This window comes from Haliotis rufescens, unplaced genomic scaffold (genome assembly GCF_023055435.1).
Source record: "Haliotis rufescens isolate VD_foot unplaced genomic scaffold, xgHalRufe1.0.p SCAF_53, whole genome shotgun sequence".
Taxonomy (NCBI): domain Eukaryota; kingdom Metazoa; phylum Mollusca; class Gastropoda; order Lepetellida; family Haliotidae; genus Haliotis; species Haliotis rufescens.
Window position 1 is genome coordinate 2,396,226 of NW_025964257.1, and position 20,550 is coordinate 2,416,775.

The 20,550-nt window shown below is 40.0% G+C and overlaps 2 protein-coding genes across 2 annotated transcripts in view; both read left to right on the forward strand.

The window, feature by feature from the left end:
• The first annotated feature begins 1,729 nt into the window (after nucleotides 1-1,729).
• On the forward strand, nucleotides 1,730-20,543 carry LOC124126833 (mucin-5AC-like). Its single transcript, XM_048385012.1, has 5 exons — nucleotides 1,730-1,951; nucleotides 10,053-10,361; nucleotides 15,403-15,545; nucleotides 18,614-18,824; nucleotides 20,218-20,543. The coding sequence occupies exons 1-5, from the start codon at nucleotides 1,879-1,881 to the stop codon at nucleotides 20,541-20,543; spliced, it is 1,062 nt and encodes a 353-aa protein (XP_048240969.1). The 5' UTR covers nucleotides 1,730-1,878.
• The window catches only part of LOC124128749 (cell adhesion molecule 3-like), a 184,717-nt gene continuing 179,683 nt past the window's right edge, over nucleotides 15,517-20,550 (forward strand). Inside the window, exons 1-3 of the mRNA XM_048385063.1 lie at nucleotides 15,517-15,545; nucleotides 18,614-18,824; nucleotides 20,218-20,535. The gene's annotated coding sequence lies outside the window, so the exon portion shown is untranslated. The remainder of the gene's footprint in view (nucleotides 15,546-18,613; nucleotides 18,825-20,217; nucleotides 20,536-20,550) is intronic.

The window sequence follows — 20,550 nt, forward strand, 5'->3', positions numbered from 1 at the left end:
GGATAGATTTGTTTTCAAGTCAGACGAACGACAAATGTAACAACAGTAACATGCACAGTGGGGCCATTGGCTTTGTGAACATAAGGACTAAATCAGTGATGAGTGGTTTATTGTCACATATAGATCTAGAAAAGATAGATGGCTCGGATGAGGATGACTGAGAAGAGGACGATGATTTGGAGGATTCTAAAGGTGACTTTATATTGGCTGCCCCATTGCCAAATAATCGTGGCTGTAGTTTTGTGTTTGTGATGACAGACGTGTTTTCCAGGTATCTTCATCTGAAACAACCGAGGAGGGACAAAAAAAACGAATATAACTTCATTGATTTCAGAAATATGATATTGATTATGAAACAAACAAGTGCTCTTTTCATGCTTTCCGAGATTATGAATACTGAATAACTGTTTTGAATAAAGCTCACATGTGAACAATATTGCTTCTGTAAATTTACAATATTTCCCACAAACCCAGGCGATAGTTCTAATGCACACACTGCATGTCAGTTTATAGAAATCAATCATTCCGATTTGTGACCTACATGCTAACCATGACTTTGAAGAAGTGAGTGAGTGAGTTTGGTTTTACGCCCTTTTAGCAACATTCCAGCAATATCATGGCGGGGCACACCAGAAATGGGCTTCACACATTGTACACATGTCGGGAATCGACCCCGGGTCTTCGGCATGACGAGCGAACGCTTTAACCACTAGGCTACCCGACCGCCCCTGACTTTGAAGAAAGATATGTAACATAGTTTGTAATGTGTTCAGTGGGTCCACGTGTTAGGTAACTCCATATACTCGAGTAGCCTCTTAAGGTCGGCATTGCTCTGTTGTTTCATAACATATAGCCAGTGTCATTCTGAAAATGATTTCAGTGGCCAGATGATCAAGATTACACATTTCACTTGTTCAATAACCAGTGTATGAATACATAGGCTAATCTGTATTTATATGTTTGCTTGTTTGTGTGTTTGTTTATTTGTTTATTTATTCATTTACATGAACATGTGTAACTGACACAGTTTGTTCTCCTTCCTGCAACAACATTGAGGGTGATGTATTGAAAATTATACGCAGCCCCTTTTTAGACAAAGGAGAATAGTATGATATACAACGTCAACACCAGAACATAACCAGTCTCGATTATCTGCAAACCAAATTTCCTCGAGGCGTAAAAGGCAAAATAGCAGCGGAAATTATTTGAATGGATTACTGAAAATCAGTGATGACACAAGGTGTGCGCCAAAAAGCCCTGATCGACCGGTAGCACGCGTCACTCACGCAAATTGCAGAAACAAAGTAATCGTTTGTTTGTTGCCTGACGCCGTACGGCAGTATTACTTCCCCACATTCATGGGTACTCGTCTGTAACACGTCTACACAGACACCTACAATCAATACGCATGCACTGTGCCCCAGCACCCTTACCTGCTAGTTTGTTGCGTGGTCGTCCACGTTTGTCACCATGCAATGAATAACCAGAAATTCTGAATGAATACAAACTGAGAACTATTTCATGTCTACACAGAACCATACAATCAGTAGGTTCACACTATTACCAAGTGACAATATCTGCTTTGTGTAACACACGACCTAGTTTAATGGGTACACGTCTGAGTGACATAAATCATTCCGTGAATATATATATATTTCCATTTCCATGCAAGCCAGGTATATATATAGACTGTAGTTTAACGCCAGTATCTATTTCCTACACCCGACCTAGTTTCACACACAGCTTTCATGTATAAAACTAAAAACTATACCACGTCTACTTTAGTCAGTACATGCAACCTGGAAGTAGATATACACTGTAGTTCAGCGCCAATATACATTACGTGTGACACCCGACCTAGTTTCACACACTGCCGACATGGCCATGCTGTACACCCGTCTCATCCTCACAGTTGGAGCTCTCTTGGTGGACATATGTCACAAACACGTGGGTAAGTACACGTATCTGACTGCTTGTGGTTTATGTGTGTTAATATTATTGCATCAGGGGTAAACGTAATGAATCTCACACTCAGTTCCCACACATACAGTGGCTGAAAATAGAACCAGGAAGTAGATTGCACATATATGTCAGTGGGGAGGACACGCCTGTAGTTACATACATCTACCTCCGCATGTTGATGATAAAGAATGTTGAATATACATGTGGTTTACTAGTTATGAACATGAAGCATACAAATGAATAAAACATTGATCTCGTTATGTAGAAGTAGTTAGTTTTGTCAGGTCCTAACAGCATGCTTTATTTATCAGCACATGAAACGGGATAACGAGAATTGTTTATAATTATACAGAATCAGCTAGTCGGTTTGGTTTAACACTGGTTTGAACAGTATTTCACTTACAGCTGTGTGTCAGCTTGATGAAGGAGGAAAGCCAGAATGTATGTCTTACCCATTCACTTTGGTGAAACCCACGAGCGCAGGTGTAGTGCTGACAAACCAGGAAAACATATGTGAATAAATCACAATGGAATAGCAATAATACCAGGTCTTCTAAAGAGTGATTGAAAGGAAACTAGTTCACTTTTTTAAAGACCTTATTTCATGTTCAGTATATCAATGGCTGCATCGCTTCATTGAGATGATGCGGACACCCTTTAATATATGAAACACCATGCTGAATATACGTTCACAACTTCAAACGAACTACTGTTAATTGCCATTCAAACCCACTGTGTTTCAAAATGTCAGTGTGATTATCCAATACTTGTCGGTATTCGGGGTTTTCCAAGAATGAGATTTAACCCGAGTCCCAACACGAAAAGGTCTTCAGCGAGAAAACGCTATGAATACCCAGAACACCAACAACCTTCAGTGATCTCAGGTTTTCCTCAGGTTTTATCGCTTACATTATGTTCGTCATTGAAGGGGTAACTTCATATACTGCCAACATATGTTAAACTAATAATGGACCCCTTATCTATTCAGTCTCTTGAATGTCATGTTGACTGTGATAGTGAACCTTTTGTTGCCCGTGTAGCTGTTCTGAACACGGGAGAGTCACCTGCATGTGCCTATTGTAAGCTATGGTCAGTGACACGATACCAGTTTAATAGCGTGTTGTATTGATCTTGGTATATGCAAAGACAAGGCAATGTGGAGACTATTCAACTTGTGGTGGCTAGTGTACGATCCAATAACACCCAGGGTTGTGAATGGTGGAAGTTGCCATGGCATTTGTCGGGCTGCCTCCTCCGGTGTAAAGTATGGTGTCCCTTCTGTGTCAGAACTGTGGAGTTCTAGGCTTTTCATATAGGCACCATATTCCCAATGCTTTGTTGCATAAGAGGACAATATTTCGGGATGAGAGCACAGTGCATCGCAAGGCGCCACAACGCGACTGATCCACAGCATGAAATGTCATCAGTGAACAAGGCGATTAGATTAAACCATGGTGGCTGTTTAGAGTTATCTTGTGTTGAAATAGATTGGACGGTTTTTCCACCACCCCATACGCATGTGTTGATATAACATTCTGAATAACACTCTTTTCTCATTGTAATTTGTTTAATTAGCAATGTAGCTTTCTTCAATATATTAAATTCTTTTCCATTATATTTCCTAATTCATAACTATATAAAGCCACATATTTACAGCGGGAGTTCAGCAGTTGTCATGGGAAATATTTCATGCAAATTTAATCTGATGATCATCGGATTTGCTGACGTATCGATGCAATGCATAAATATTTAACCATGATTGCCTTCTTCGATGCCTTCCTGTGCCACTTGAACCTTGTTGATTCGAAAATGAGAGGATGTGTGAAGCGTTGTTTGACTCTCCACAAATATATAACATATACATAAATAATGAAACGTTGGTTGTTGTACACAAATGCACGCTTATTTCTTGACCTTCTGACAGCAAAACATCTAACTATGATGGAATGAAGAGAAATGCTGAACCACCTCGATCACCTCGATTGTTTGCTAGTTATTTTGGTAAATGTAATTTAACACTGCCTTCCTCAGTCGATGTTGCGTCAAAACAGTGATTCCCCAGTACAAATTAACACTGCCTTCCACAGTCGATGCTGCTACAAAAGAGTGATTCTAAGATACAAATTAACACTGCCTTCCTCAGTCGATGCTGCTACAAAAGAGTGATTCTCAGATACAAATTAACACTGCCTTCCACAGTCGATGTTGCTACAAAAGAGTGATTCTAAGATACAAATTAACAGTGTCTTCCACAGTCGATGTTGGGTCAAAACAGTGATTCCCCAGTACAAATTAACACAGCCTTCCACAGTCGATGTTGCGTCACAACAGTGAATCCCCGGAAGAAATTAACACTACCTCACACTGTCGATGTGGTGTCAAAACACTGGTTCTCTGGTACACATAGACACTGCCCTATACTTTTGATAATTCTTTCTCAAGATGACACATGTTCTTGTTTAAAACAGTACTGTGTGGCTGAATTCAACAACAATTGTTGTTTTTGTCATTATATTATCAGTGCTGATATATTTTAATAGTATTTATCTCGACATTGCGAATGCGTGATTGCTATGAGACTGTCACCTTGCTAGGAGTACCAGCAAATATGAGAGTCCAAAATGTCTGGGAACGAAAACATACCATCGACGTGGTTCATGTAAATAAAAGCAACAATAAACATTTCAATAATCATAAGACGTATCTGCTTGAAGAAGAGGCCATTGTGCAATTGTGCTAATTTCATACGCATGGGTTTATGAATCACTATCAAATATGTTACAAGGTGTTCACGATACGGTCAGCGTGTCCGGCCTGACCAGTGGCATCCCTCACAAACAGAAGCAAAGACATGTACCATGTTCACTAGAATATAACAGGGCAACACATGATAGCAATAAGGAATTGCACCGGACATCAATTTTGTGACTGATGTCTTCCACATATCTACCATAAAACTACCCGAAATGCTGTTACACTGATCAAACAACTTTTGAGCATGAGTTGTAAGACACTCTTTGAAAGTCTCATAGAGAGAGCATGCTCGATTGTATACTGTGATACAAATAGCTCACTATTGCTGTTGCTGCCGGTACTGATGCCACATTGTACTAATATGGGCAAACATGCGACCAGCTGTGTTATTCAAACATGAACAATGTGAAGCTTATCTTTCGTAGTGCGTTAAAGAAATCGTATGTCGTGATAAATTCATTTATTGTTCATTTGACGAGGTATCAAATAAAAGTGACAAAAACTATTTCCATATTCATAAGAAACCCCTGCCAAAAGCAGTCAATTTAAAATTCCGACCATAACATTAGCATGTATCAATGAATGACCATCACGTAGTGATGATACCATGAGAGCGTTTCCTGCCCCACTAGTGGCCCCCGTCACAAACACATTTGAAACCAAGTCAATTGTTCACTTGAAAAAATGGAACAAGTCAAAATACGGACTTTTGTTGGACATCATTTTTGTCGCTGATGCTTCAAATACGAATTTCAACAATGTAATGTACAGTGTGTTTCTTCACAACTATACAAACTCTCCAATTCACGGAAAGAGTCCGAAATGCATCGTGTGTAGCAGTGGAATCTGTTCCAATGTGCCGGATTGGGCGATGTGACAACAGAATTGTTGTTGCACTAAGGGGGCACCACATATTGGATATAAGCAGTACTTAGAAACGATGAGTCAGATAGGTCGGATCAGTAGGTCGGATCAATAGGTCGGATCAATATGTTATGTGTTGTGTAGCTGTAGAATACATATGATCTGTGGGTATGGCGTGCTCATCTATTTATATCTCGGTGTAGTTCTGACCTACTTATTCTCTCGCCCACCCGGAATTACAATACCATTTCAATACGTACACTTCAGATGACAACACTGTGTATGTGTGAGCGTGAGCTCTAAAATGTTTACCTGTGGATATCTCACATACATTTCACTTCTGATTCTGGTGGATGTAGGACAGATTCCCCGTACAGGTAAGGGGACTGCTAGTTGTGATCGGAACTACAGGGACACCTGAACTCGTGTATGTATGTAATAGTCATGGTATATGTATCTATGGTAGAGTCATGTATAGATAACTTGTCATTCAGCTAATACACGAAGCAGATAAGTCGGATGTTTAAGTTTACTACTTCTGTGAAACATGATTTACTCCACGAGTGAGGCACAGACCAGATATCATAATTAGAAGAAGAATGAAAGCCAAGTGAAATCACAAAAAGTGTAGTAACTGTAATAACTATCGTCGTGAAATTAAATGTATACCTGACATAACATAATGTCATACATCATTCCCTTATATTAGATTATCACTTTGCTATAAGGACAGGAAACGTAAGATAAAGTGAATGGAAGTAACAAAACGCTGGGTATCAGGAGGAGATTGTGGCCTCATGATGTCCTGAACAAAGTACATAGTAAAAGGAAAAGTGTGAACAGCTTCATGAACAGTCGTACATGTACGGGTGTACTCTGATTCCTTGGTGAATGGTGTATTATATTCAGAAACAAATCAGATACTGGTATTTTTCTGAAATTGTCATAATTAAATGTTTTTACATTCCTTTATGAATGTTGATGGAATATGACATAATATCACTATGGGTGAATATAGTATGAGTAATATTAAGGTGTGTACCTACATGTAATTATTTCTTTGTTTTCGATAATGACATGTGCTAAACAATAGTGTGTTTTCTTTACACAATCAAGCTAATGATAACAACCCCGGTACAATCACATTGTAGGAAATAAGGCTCCTTAACTTTGTGATATTGTTATTCTATTTTTTATTTATTTAAAAAAAACCAAGGTGCGTAGCAATATATGATTCTTAACTTAAGTCGGACTATCCTGATGTGTTTAATATTTCCAGAATGCCAAGGAATAATTTATCAAATAACAACTACTTTACTCCACATTTGATATTCATACTCTCAATGGTCGGTTGCAAGATGGTGGCTTTACGTGTGAAATGGGGTTTAACGTCGTTCAAAGTTATTGCACTTATTTAGCGCCGGGTTTGTAGTGCCACGCACATAGATGACATGCAACATTTCAAATGGATATCCCACTAAGTGACGGTATTTTCCGAGCCGACCATTCCTTGTTTTATCCTGTTTATGATGAGTGGCAGACATGGTAACAACAAGTTTTACCCTTTGGCGCGGCTGGGAATCGAACGCTCGACCGTCCGCTCTGAGGACATTCTCGATTGTTGCCCATGGGGATGCCTACAATTTTCCTAACTGTCCAATCCAAACATTGTCACATGAATATTATCTATGATCAAGTCTATCATTTTACATACTATTCCCTCAGTGAACTTCAGATGGCATTTGCCTTCATTTTGTCACATTGTCCTGACACTTTGAAGAGCTGTAACTATATATGAGGTCACCATTTTTAGTCACAAATGCCACACATTCGTTCAACTTGCTTTTGAAGCCTGCGAAGTGACGTTACGTTCGTAAGGGATATCCCAGTTTTAACAAAACTTATTATCTTAGTATGTTCATGGTCAATATACGAATCACATGTTGTCTGCCTTTAGTCATTATTTCTTTTGTCATGTTCTTAAGGACTCTGGTGATACATCTTCCAGATTTAACATATGCCCTCAGCACACCTGGTAATTTGTGATAAACAGAAGTTGTTCAGTTATATCCGAGTAAGTTCTATGTGATAAAACCTCTGCTTTAGTTGGAGTACAGTTTTAGAGTTTGTGAGTAACTGCAAGCCGCCTTTAAAACTAAGCATAAAGTTTAATGTTATTTAAGAGTATGAACCAAGCATCACTATTAACAGCAGACCAGTAGAAAGATCACCAACACAAATACACTTATTCACAGCTAAAGTTTAAATTCTACAGACAAATTGCCAACATTAAGACAAGACGTCGCCTGCCCCACACCTCTACATACGCAGTGCTAAATGGATGGAGCTCTGTTCTAATGAGTCTATCGCAAGCCCCGTCTTAATATGCAAAGTAACCCTGGTGTGCATGCAAGAAAGGGGTGTCGTTTTCTTGAAGCATCAACGTTTAATAAAGCCAGACATATTATCAAGGTACATCTGCATACAATGATTGACGGGTGTTGTTTGGCATCATCTCTATTCTCAAGACCTTCTGCAATGTTATGCCCAACAGAGCTGTCACTGAGTAACGCACGGTACGCTTGTCTTGGTAATGTCAAGTTCGAATTACATCTTATACACACATATCTACGAGCATATTCTGAAGACAAGATGGCTGATGAATACTATGCATGTATGATAAACCAAGACATGTATGTTTTCCGATATGTTTGTTCCCAGAACTGTCTTCATCCATGTTCCTATAGGGAGCCTTTCCAAATAGTAAATCTGAAACATCAGTATTAGAGAACAACCAGTTTCGATTTTCCAAAAAATCAGATTCCATTAAGCATTAAATGCAAACTGGTGGTGTAAGAGTATACAAATGGATCCTGTGTTAAAAAGACATGTTTTTCCATGTTGTCATATACATGACTATAAACATGAATATATGTGCATTTACACCATTATACTGAATTAAACAACAATGATTTTCTACTTTCACGGGTATGTACTGTTTTGACTTCGTGTTGCAAATTGTGCATGGGTGGCCCAGTCGTCTAAGGCGCCGCGATTCGCTGTGCAGAGTTGCGTCCCATGGGTCCGCCAGAAACCTATGATTGTGGGTTCAAATCCCGGTTCGCCCCGATAACATTTCTAGGTTTATCAGCACCATACCTGTGCTCGTTGGTTTCACCGAAGTAGTAAATGTCTGAGACCTGCATCACTTCGGGCTTTCCTCCCACATTAAGCTGACACGCCGTGATATAACTGGAATACTGTTAAAAACGGGGTTAAACACAGCTCACTCAATCACTCCTGTTGCAAATAACAGTAGCCCTGGTCGGACCAAGTGGACAGTCAAGATGTCGTTCTCGTGTCAGCCGATTACATCATGTGTGTTGTGAATCTTTCGTATGAACAGATGAAATTAACAGATGGTGAAGTGGCATGGCAAATACAATGGATTTCATAACAGATGAATCATATGTCTGGAAACTTAATTTTGAATTGTCACAATAGTTTATAGTTAATTTTAGACGAAGTAGATATCCTCTAAACCAAATTAAGTTTAAGTGCCTCTTGCTTCGCATGTTTGAACACGCCCCACTATCGAATTGGCAAGCAGAGTGACTCCCTCATTGATGCAAGCTTCGCTGAATGCTGAGCAATTTAGTGTAGTTTTCTCCTTGAGAGAACACTCTGTGGTCGAATCATCTAGTTCGCATTTTGAATTCTTATTGTACCCTTATACGAGCAATGTCTTTCATATTTTCAATGTTGAATAGCGATACTGTTAAACAAAAATATGTCTACATTCTTCCCTGTAATATGCCGTTTTTATTACTAGTGGTGTATTCAAAAAGTGTCGTGTGTAACATGCGTTTTTGAAAACATTAGTTGTATGAAATATAGCATCTAATAGGGATTTATTTAGTAATCAATATGATACTACACATCTATACATTGTATGCCACCCTTCAGAATAAGTATCTATGTTGGATTCTGATCAATTGTTTTGGTTAATTTTATATTTATATTAAGCGGTCTTCATATAAGTTGTAAAGGGAAGTTACTTTTTTGTTGTTGTTGGTATCGCTATGTGAAAGAGACTGTGCTGTGAGCGGGGGACCGTAAAGGATATAAAACGGTATTTATGCAATTAAATACAAAACTTCATTAAACGAGAAGTTAGACAATATTAAAGTGACCGTTTATTTTCATATTTGCGACTAAATATTAGTATATTCATAGACGTTTCTGCATTATTTTGCAGTCAATCAAGCCGACACCGCTACCTTGGTATTCCGTGGTAACGGCACCCTTCAACCAGAACAAGAATCTGTTAGAATATGAAACTAAGAATAAGAATAAATCCATAACCTCAAAACAATTGAAGAGAGTGAAGATTCACAAATTTATTTTAAGAGGGAAAGCATGTGAAATCATAACTAATGCAGATACATTGCATGTGTGTTATATCGTTTCAGATTCTGCTCCAGTTCTTGCTACCAACAGACGTGTTCCTGTGGAGGGTGTCAGTTTCAGCATCACCTGTACAGGAGTTGCGGCTATCACTTCAGCTACTCGTTTCTATAAGGATACTTCTATCCAGGGCGGCTGCTTATCATCAGGCAGCTGTGGGACATCTGTCTCTGGATACAACGTGAGTCTGGACAGTACATCCAGGATCCTGACTCTAGACATCGCATCACCAGATTCCGTCAGAGACAGCGGGACATGGAGTTGTACTGATGGTGCCACATCGTCTGATACCATCACACTGTCACAGTTTGCAGGTTCGTTATTTGTGTTTGAATCACGTATTGATTACAGGAAACAATCAAACAATGCATGAGGGATCATTTTGTAACAATATAGAATTGGAGAGCAGACAACACGGCATTACGAAAAGGAGAGCTACAGTTGGTTTAGGGCGATCCACGACATGGGTACAATGTGTGAAATTGAGATTTTTTCAAAACAAGCGAAAGCGAGTTAGATACGCTTTCAAACAACGCGTTGTAGTGACGTCATCCGATGCACTGCTTACTTTGCATAAATAATGTTACCCGACACAAAAAGGTTTCAGCCATATCTGTGGATTATGAAGGTGATAGTGCAAACTAGATAAAATCAAAGAACCCGCTGGATGCCAAGTTAAAAGTTTTTACCTCAAAGAAATGACCAGATATGTACAACAATGTTTACTTCCGTTTGACATCACTACCGCTGACCGACTTTTGCAAAATGACGTCTTCACTCGCAACAGTACACGGGATTTCCAGAGTAGGATTTTCATTGATTGAGAGATCGTATACACATAACTTCGTCATGTAAGGAATCAGAAACATTCTGACAATATGCGTACTGTTATGTATTTAATGTTTTCCAATGTAATCAAGAGAATTTGTCAGAAATACAGATAGCTACCGTTGTCGTTGTGCATGACTTTCCGTCAGTCATGTCGTCACTCGCAGAACAGAAAACTTTTTTATTTCTATTCAATCTACTTGACGTAGTCATGTGTATGTTTTTAATTCCATAATTCGTGATATGCGTAAGCCGAATATGCAACAATTAGACGAATGGATAGCTAAAAACATCGAGAAAATGCTACATAGTGTACAATCTGAATTTTACCTTGTTTACATTTCAATAAGTACAGTTTTTTTTTTAGCACAGTGTTCGTTTCTTCACCTAATTTATTTCGATTGATTTCATCCAGATGATTTTTATTGGTGACAACGACCATTTGTCATTTGATTCTAATGTGTATGAGGATTTAAGGGATGCCTGTATCGCAGATGAGTTTGAAACATATGTGATCTAATAGGCTTCTCATTATCTGCACCTGAAACCTGATTTTGTAGACAGTATCCAATACACTTCGGTGTATGTGTTTGCGTATTTTCCAAAACAATCGGACAAAATATTCCAACAGATTCTAGGCGACGTTTCAAAATTATCATCAGTGATTAGATGAAATACAGATTCCTATTTTCACTAATATGCTATTTTTTTAACTTCAATTCTTCGAGTAAACGTCCAATATGTAGATTTCTAGAAACAGAGTTAATAAGGCTGTGAATGGTGACTTAGTAATGTTTCAAAATGAAGGGATGTACCAAACTTTTATTTCAGTCATTTTGATTTGCCTAGAATTACAGTGAATGATATCACAGAAGAGTGAATGTCCCACCGAATTAAAAAAATGTGAAGTATGTCAGTGTGCACAGTGTATTTTGAATATTCGGCTTCCAAGTGAGGGTTAAAGATGGGCCAAAAATACTACTCTCTTTAGATACCATTTTTACGAAATTAGTGGACTTTCTATGGTATCTGACCGAGTGAAAGTTTACGAGTTACGTAAAAATGGTATCTAACGAGAATGAATGTGGTATTTTATATTACCCACGTTAAATATATATTAAAGTGTAATTACATAACAACTTACGTTCGTTGACAGACCAAACTGAAACCGTTTGCAAAATCTGGTTGCGCATGAATAGTGATATATTGTTTACATTTCTATGCATACGCCTTAACAACACGCGCCTGCAGTTGTGTTTGGAAACACAACATCGCCAACGCTCAAGATCCTTTTGGAATAATTTCACGTAAGCGCCACGTACGCTTTGGACAAACAGTCGGTCACTCGCACTGCCCGTATCCGTGCTGTGCAATCAAAATGGTTCGGTTTCCTTTATCTATCAGCTGAATTAATATCACGTCCGTACCATTTTGGAAGAGGAAAATTAGAGTGTTCGCCAAAGGCATTTTGTTAACTGAACCACCCTATACTGAAGACATGAAAATCAACAAACTCAGGTCTGCTTTCAATGTCATGGACAGCTTCAAACGAAGGGCAAGGACACCACCGTAACAAGAAAAGACAACAGTGATCTTCTCACAGCGTTTATCACATTTGGGATATTTTGGGCCACATTATCAGGAGTCAGGCACACTTCCACGGAGTTTTCGAATGATTTGTATCGGAAATGTTCAGTTTGAGTGATCTGGTAGTGCAGTCGTGAACAAACTCCCGAAACAGTCCCAAAAACTACGCTGCAAAGGGGACACTGATATATGTAGATATATGTACAGCTAGTTTAAACTGTCTTCAAGTCACCATGCTCATCCATTTACGTTAAGTCTAATTGAAAGTTGGGAAAGTGGTCGGGTGCGTCACGCTCATGGGGACCCTCGATCTCGGTAGTGGTACATTGTAAATGGATAAAGCTCGATTATACAATGTCTGTTGAAGCTCTATGTATAACCTGCGCTCATGAGATTGCTTCATTTCTGTCTTGTAGTTGCAAAATTAATGACGTCTCGTGGAAAAAAAGTAGTCCCTCTGTGAAAGAGGTCACGGTTATCCAATCAAAACGAATAAAACAAAGTCAAATTGTACGACACACGTGTGACGAACGGATTTAGTATCTTACCACCTGTATCTTCAACACGTGGGTAATAAGGATCGATGTGGCATTGAGGGGATTTAGACTCTAAAAAATGTTCAACACAAACGGAGGTGAACATTCAACTTAAGCACATGCGACTTATCAATGACTTACGATCAAGAAAGTAGTCCGTCATAAGCTGACCACAGCTCATCACCGTGGAGTAGCAAATCACAGGCAAGGAAACCGATCTCACACACATGTTTAACAGTTATCTCAAATGAGTTTTTCATCCACAGGTGTGTACAAATCCCATTTCTGGTGAATCCCGCCGTGTTATGGCTTGAATATTGCTAAAACGGCGTACAACCATACTCACTCACTAAAGTTGGTTAATACATATTAATAAAGCGACACAATCCCTTTTATACTCATCAGAAATATCTACTGACAGAAGAGTCCATTGTATGAATTCAACTCAATCGTAAGCATTTGTTGATGAATCTCTGTCAATTAATTTGATTCGGTTGAAGACAGTATATACTCCTCACAAAAAGTTCAAGTATTATTTTCCGTGCAACATTCTCATCAGTGTTGAATGCCATCCATTGAGAACAAATTCTGGCAGGAGAATTACCTACGAATACTCGACTTAAAGCCCTTTCCATGTAGATGTTCCTGATAACACTGATAACATCGCCTGAACACAACCACCCTCAAAACACACACGCAAAATGCACGACATGCATGTTTTACACACTTCACTCATGCACCCTGATTGCTTAAAAACTGCCAGCAAGGTCAATTTGTCGACATTAACACATTAGACATGGCTAGGCCTCACTTAAAGCCAACTGAGGCTGCTCAGATTGTTGGAATGGTACAGGGGGTCTCACCCGAACTGATGTTGCCAATCATTTTAATGTTCACCGCAGTGTCATCCCAAGAGCGATAACTCGATACCATCAAACGTGACTGATGACAGAGAGACCATGCACAGGTCGTCCAAGGGTGACAACTCCTTGTGAGGACCGGTATTTAGCCACCTTAGCCCGGAGAAACAGGTTTACTACGGCCAGATCTCTCCAGAATGACCTTCAGAGAGTTGCAGGAAACAGAGTCTCAACACAGACAGTAAGAAACAGACTTCACGCTCAGGATGTGAGGTCCAGACGACCAGTACGACGTATCCCAATGCCTGCACACCTTCGACAACATGTAATCAACGCCGTAACTGGAGGGTCAATCGCTGGCGTAACGTTCTCTTCACAGACGAGTAAGGATTCTGCCTTGACTTCAACGATGGTAGGGCACGTGTGTGGAGAAACCGTAATGAACGATACGCCAACTGTACAGTTGCTGAACACGACCAGTACGGAGGTGGAAGTTTGATGATCTGGGCTGGCATCAGGGTTGGAGACAGAACTGATCTTGTGGTCATCAGACGTGGTACCATGACTGGAGTACGGTACTGGGACGAGATTGTCACACTTGTGATCATTCCCCTGGCACAACAAGCAGGTCCTAACTTCATCTTTATGGATGATAATGCTTGTCAACATCGAGCAAGAGTTGCCACTGATCTTCTTCAGACCAACAACATCACGCATATGGCCTGGCCTGCAAGGTCTCCGGATCTTAATCCCATTGAACATGCATGGGACATTCTTGGAAGGCGTGTTTATGGTCTTCATGTTCGTCCTCAGAATCTGGATAAACTTGAACAGGCCTTAAGGAGAGAATGGCAGAACATTCCACAACAGACACTTGATAAGCTTATCTGGTCAATGCCAAGACGTGTAGAAGCTTGCATTCAAGCCAATGGTGGACATACACGTTACTGAACATTGGATCATCGTTTCAAAATGACTTAAACTGCAACTTAAAGATTTTCATCTTTAACTGCAGCACATTTTGCACGACTGTTTTCATGATACTGTTTATGATCATTTGTAAACCTGTTAGGCATAAACGCTTTTCAGTTCCTTTGAGGACAATGTGTGTTTGTGCTCTTTCTTTTTATTGCTTTAGTCAGTTTTTAGGTATTGTAATATTTGACCATTGACTGACACATTATAGATTTGTTGCTTAACATTTTGTGAGGAGTATATGTTCAAGTGTTTTCACACATCAGCTGTGATGAAGCATGCAAGCTCTGTCAGCCTGTTCTGTTAACTTAAAATAAACTCACTCCCACGTTCATGATCAGCTCTACTAGTCTGGGGAAATACAACAAGTGTACACAATCTCACTAATATATACATTTTTTTAGAGATAATATCAGTTTGAAAGTTCTAGTCAGATGGTGAAGTATTCAGAGCGATCATACAGTGCGGTTCTGTGTTGATATCTATTCTTGATTGGCTGTGTTGTGTGAACTTTCAAGAGGTTCAAAGATCTCCATCAGAATCCTAATGGTATCATTCCTTCTTACCAGCTCTTCTGGACTGGAGCTCTGTGACATTCTCTCCACAACTGACTTCTCTCCCGTCCTCTGTGACCCCACAGAACACTATCTCCGTCAAGGTGACCACCCCGGGTGCTACCCCTGCCGCCGTCATCACATGGAGATACCAACAGGTGGGAACTGTATGCTCATCTTGATGTATTAGATCATCTTATGTGTTTGGTTTCATTAACATGATTGTTTCATTTTAGCTCATCCAGACATTACCCATGGGCCCCACCACCTGTACCTCATGACTGACTAAAAAGCTTTTCTCCTAATATACATAAATACAATTTGTTTTACATATCTCACCCTCCTCTACTTCACCAACCTCCTCCATTTCCTCAACTCTGTATATTGACCCCTGTGTTAAAACTTACACTTTGGCTCTGTACTCCTCCTCCGAACCTTTCACCTCCTCTTCTCACCACTCAGGGTTAGTTAAAGCTTTTCCTCGTTACGCAGAAGACCCGGGTTCGAATCCCGAAATTGGTACAAATGTGAAGCCCATTTCTGGTGTCCCACACCATGATATTGCTGGAATATTGCTATGAGTGGCGTAAAACCATCCTCGACAACTCATTCCTCATCTCTCACCCATCTCCTCGCGCCTCACCCATCCTCACCTCTCGTCACTCCTCAACTCTACCGCCCTTATCACCACTTTTCACCCTCTCCTCACCTCCCACACTACTCCTCGCCTCTCATCCTCCTCCTCGGCTATGTAATAACTGATAGAATATGTTTCTTTCAAATTAAGGCATCATTTTTTTCACTTGTGATACATGTTCTCCACTAAGCAATCCCCTGCAGCGACTACTTTCACCTGATGATATTTACGGGCAACTTCAGGCACATCTTGTCCGAGGTACCTCTGGGGATCCACAGCTGTGCCTCAACAAATCACTAATCAGATCCAAAGCCATAATAATATCTATAAGCCCTACTACAGGTGCACCAACAGGTACTTTATTAGAAGCACATGATCATCAAACCCTGTTTAAATATCAAAAGTCACTGAAAAAGAAAAACCCTACTACGATCAGCAGCCATCCCTAATATTCGTAACCTTCCTTGCAAAAAAAATATGGCGAGACAAAAACACAAGAGATGAAGCCCAAGTTTGGAAAATCCTTCATTGAAGCCATCTCGAAGGCACATCTGTGCCTGGGTTAAGGGGTACAATTGGGATGACATTCAGCCATCAAAAAGTCATAACAAAGGGCTATACACACCCTGGACTGTAAACGAGCCAAATGTTACCACTGCTTTAACATCAGAAGTCACAGAAAAAGAAAAACCAACCCAACTACGATCAGTAGCTATCACTAAAATCCGAAATACCTGAGACAGTTGGGCCCATATAAACACTGATGGATCTAAGAATCCAATCAACAACACAGCTATTTAGGGGAGCCATATTCATTACCAAACCCCAAGTACATTCAGTCCACCTGCCTAACGGTCAGTCACTATTTAATACTAATAAGGAGGAAAATCATTACGCATTCAAAACTTGCTAAGTGCACGACTAGCAGCAGAAACTCAAACTCAAGACCAAATACAGTCAATAATATTATATATGAATATACAAAATCATCGGACCATGGCAAACAGCCGAAGGTGTGTTTGGTCCCGTCTCGCATATATATTCATGGAAATGAAAAAGCATACACACTGGCGGAGCAAGCTCTAGACAATGCATTATGACAAGGTCTGCCCATCTTACAACAAGCCTGAATCTATTGCTCATTTGAGACTGAAATGTCCAGACCATGCCCAAACGTCTGCAGCAACAAGTGATGTGGCTTTTAAAAGTCTGTCTTTTATAGCCCTATTCTGCATGCTTCCCGTGAAACAAAACACGTTTTCTATGACGCGCACGCAATTTTTTGCGTTTTTGAGATGTCGCTCACAAACAAATTAGGAATGTGTTTTGACGAGCTGTTGTTCTTCATGCTTTGTCCAGAACGTCGTATATTACTCATTCACTTATATATTTTCATATGTCTTAAGCCCGGATAAAAATACATCCAATTTCACGGTGGTGCGTTTTCAATGCTGTTCAGTATACTATATTAATATTAATACTGCACAATACTACACTATCAGTTATGTAAACCATGAACTGTTAATCATACACCAAGCGCAATTCCCATGTAAAATGTAAATACTGGACACTAAGCTCAAGCCTATTTCTGCAAGAGAGAAAACAGTACTCTTACCTTATTTACACTCAGAGATGAATTCAATTACTGTTTTATTATGCATTTACCATTATTCCCACAGTCAGATCACAACATCAGGCGAATAGGATTATGTGACACTCTCTATCCACTATCATTATGTCGTAAGAAAAGAACTAGTTCTGGAATTTGACCGAAATCGACAAAGGTATGAAATATTCCAAAGCATGTTCTGAGGAAATTTTTTTTTTAATAACAAACCCTTTCTATCCAATTATTTGATATCATGTCTTATCACTGAATAAAGACGAGCTTCTCTACCTGTAGTACTCAGGATAAGTATTGCTCATTATTTCACTAAACTGAAACATCAGACAGTGTCTCTCCAACTACTGTTTTGTGTTTGTGTGGCGTTATTACTGTCTCTGCCAGGAACACCGCCAGTCTCACTTACTACTGTTTTGTGTTTACAGGGTGTGAGTGGCGTCCTTCCCAGCAGTACATCTTCCTCCCAGGTATCATGTCCATCAGGCCAGGTCCAGACAACCAACTCTCTGTCACTACCAGGAACACAGCCAGTCTCACTTACTACTGTTTTGTGTTTACAGGGTGTGAGTGGCGTCCTTCCCAGCAGTACATCTTCCTCCCAGGGATCATGTCCATCAGGCCAGGTCCAGACAACCAACTCTCTGTCACTACCAGGAACACAGCCAGTCTCACTTACTACTGTTTTGTGTTTACAGGGTGTGAGTGGCGTCCTTCCCAGCAGTACATCTTCCTCCCAGGGATCATGTCCATCAGGCCAGGTCCAGACAACCAACTCTCTGTCACTACCAGGAACACAGCCAATCTCACTTACTACTGTTTTGTGTTTACAGGGTGTGAGTGGCGTCCTTCCCAGCAGTACATCTTCCTCCCAGGGATCATGTCCATCAGGCCAGGTCCAGACAACCAACTCTCTGTCACTACCAGGAACACAGCCAGTCTCACTTACTACTGTTTTGTGTTTACAGGGTGTGAGTGGCGTCCTTCCCAGCAGTACATCTTCCTCCCAGGGATCATGTCCATCAGGCCAGGTCCAGACAACCAACACTCTGTCTCTGCCAGGAAACACAGTCAGTCTCTACAACAGACAGGTGTCTCTCACTGTCAGTGTGGAACATGACTCCTTTGACCCGCCCACGTACACAAAGTCTGTCACTTCAAATACAATACAGTTTCCTGGTGAGTGCAAATCAACTCCAAGTCTACCTGTTGTTGACTCAAGGCCCGTATTGTAGCAGCAGGAAAAAGAAGTTTCACGTAGTCGAAAGCAAAGAGAGTTCTTGGAAAATTCTTGGAAGTTGACAATACTTTTCAAAATTATTATATGTGTATGTCGCAGTGAATCCATCTCATCCAGTGCGTTTTAAATAAAACATAGATGCCAGAAATGAGAAGTTACGAAACGGGATCTATTTTACTTTTATGCCTGAACAAGGGAAACGTTGACCATGTCAATGGGTAATGATTGGGTAATGATACGCATACTTGGGTGGAGTTCAATGTTTGTTAGTGTCCGTTGATTTGAGACACACATAGTTGTGTCGGTATTAGCATTCACAATATATTAAACAGTAGATTTTAATACAAATAACAATATAGAAGTAGGAGATTAACCTGTTATATTTTAAGTGTAGACGTATTCTGCCAATGATGATACGCGACCATTACAGTTATTTTTTTCGTAATAAATATGTAAAGGTAAAATGATGAGTGACGTGGCATTGGTCAAGTATAATGTTTTAGTTGTGTTGAATGGAAGTTGTCACCATATTGATAGAGTTCATTGTGGGTATTCCTGCTTTTGTAATTCAAACCATACCTTCCTGTATTTAACTCTCTCCAATATAGGAAAGAGCAACCCTCTAGCAGATTTCCTGTATTCATTCTCCATACAGTTTCATTTGGGGAAACTGAGGGAGGCAACCCTTGTAGCAATTAGTTCTAAATAAATACACCACTTTTATGAGTTTATATTGTTCTACTGACACGTGTGCCAAAATATTGTGAACGGGCAAACACGACCTCACCGTCCGTAATCTACTAGTGCTAAATATACATTTCCTACTCGTCGGTTTTGTGAAAGAACTGCTTCCTGAGAAATATTTTCACTCATCAGCAAAAGCATGTAGATTCCACACACCTGGCTGACCAATCAAAATGCAGGATTCCAACATGTCATGGAAAAAAACCCATCATATGCATGCCAAATAAATGTGTTTATAGTCCAGTTGCTGTCACAGTTTGTCAACAATATATTCATGAAGTAGTTTCTCTTATCATTAGCAGATATTCTTAAAAAAACAAACAAAACAGGCTGCAGTTTCACATTCCTTCAAATCCATCTTTCAATTAATGCAATGTTGTTACTATCTGCTAAGACGGAAACGTGTCGATTTGTTACCCGCACATGAGGTCTTATTTCCTATATGTTTCATGAAAGCATGAGGATATTATTACGTGTTTACCAAATTAATTCAGATATAAATTATGATATGGCCTTGAAATAGTTCATGTTTAGATATGTAAAGGACTGCTATTTGATATCAAGTGCCAATGTTTTCACGTCTTACAGTCCCAGTAACGTCTGTGACACTGACAAACATCAACTCTGATTATGAGAAGATAGGACAAGCAGTGGGTCAACCGCTGACCTTGACCTGTGTGACTTCAGCCAGCTTCCCGACTTCTGCTGTGACCTGGGTGACCTTGCCATCAGGAACCACTCCTACAGTCAGCACAGAGACGACATCTGGTGTCCTGGTGAAGACCACAAGCTCCGTCACATTCACGGTCAGTAAGACTGACCAGGGGAGGAGCATTCACTGTCAGGCTGAAAACATCAACGGTCAGACATCCCCACAGTCTAACAGAGCAACACTGGAGGGTTGGTGTAAGTAGACATAGT

Coding starts and splice junctions, on each gene's coding strand:
- LOC124126833 (XM_048385012.1), top strand. CDS start 1,879: ATGGCCATGCTGTACACCCGTCTCATCCTCACAGTTGGAGCTCTCTTG. Junction 1,952..10,052: donor CATATGTCACAAACACGTGG/GTAAGTACACGT, acceptor ATATCGTTTCAG/ATTCTGCTCCAGTTCTTGCT. Junction 10,362..15,402: donor CACACTGTCACAGTTTGCAG/GTTCGTTATTTG, acceptor CCTTCTTACCAG/CTCTTCTGGACTGGAGCTCT.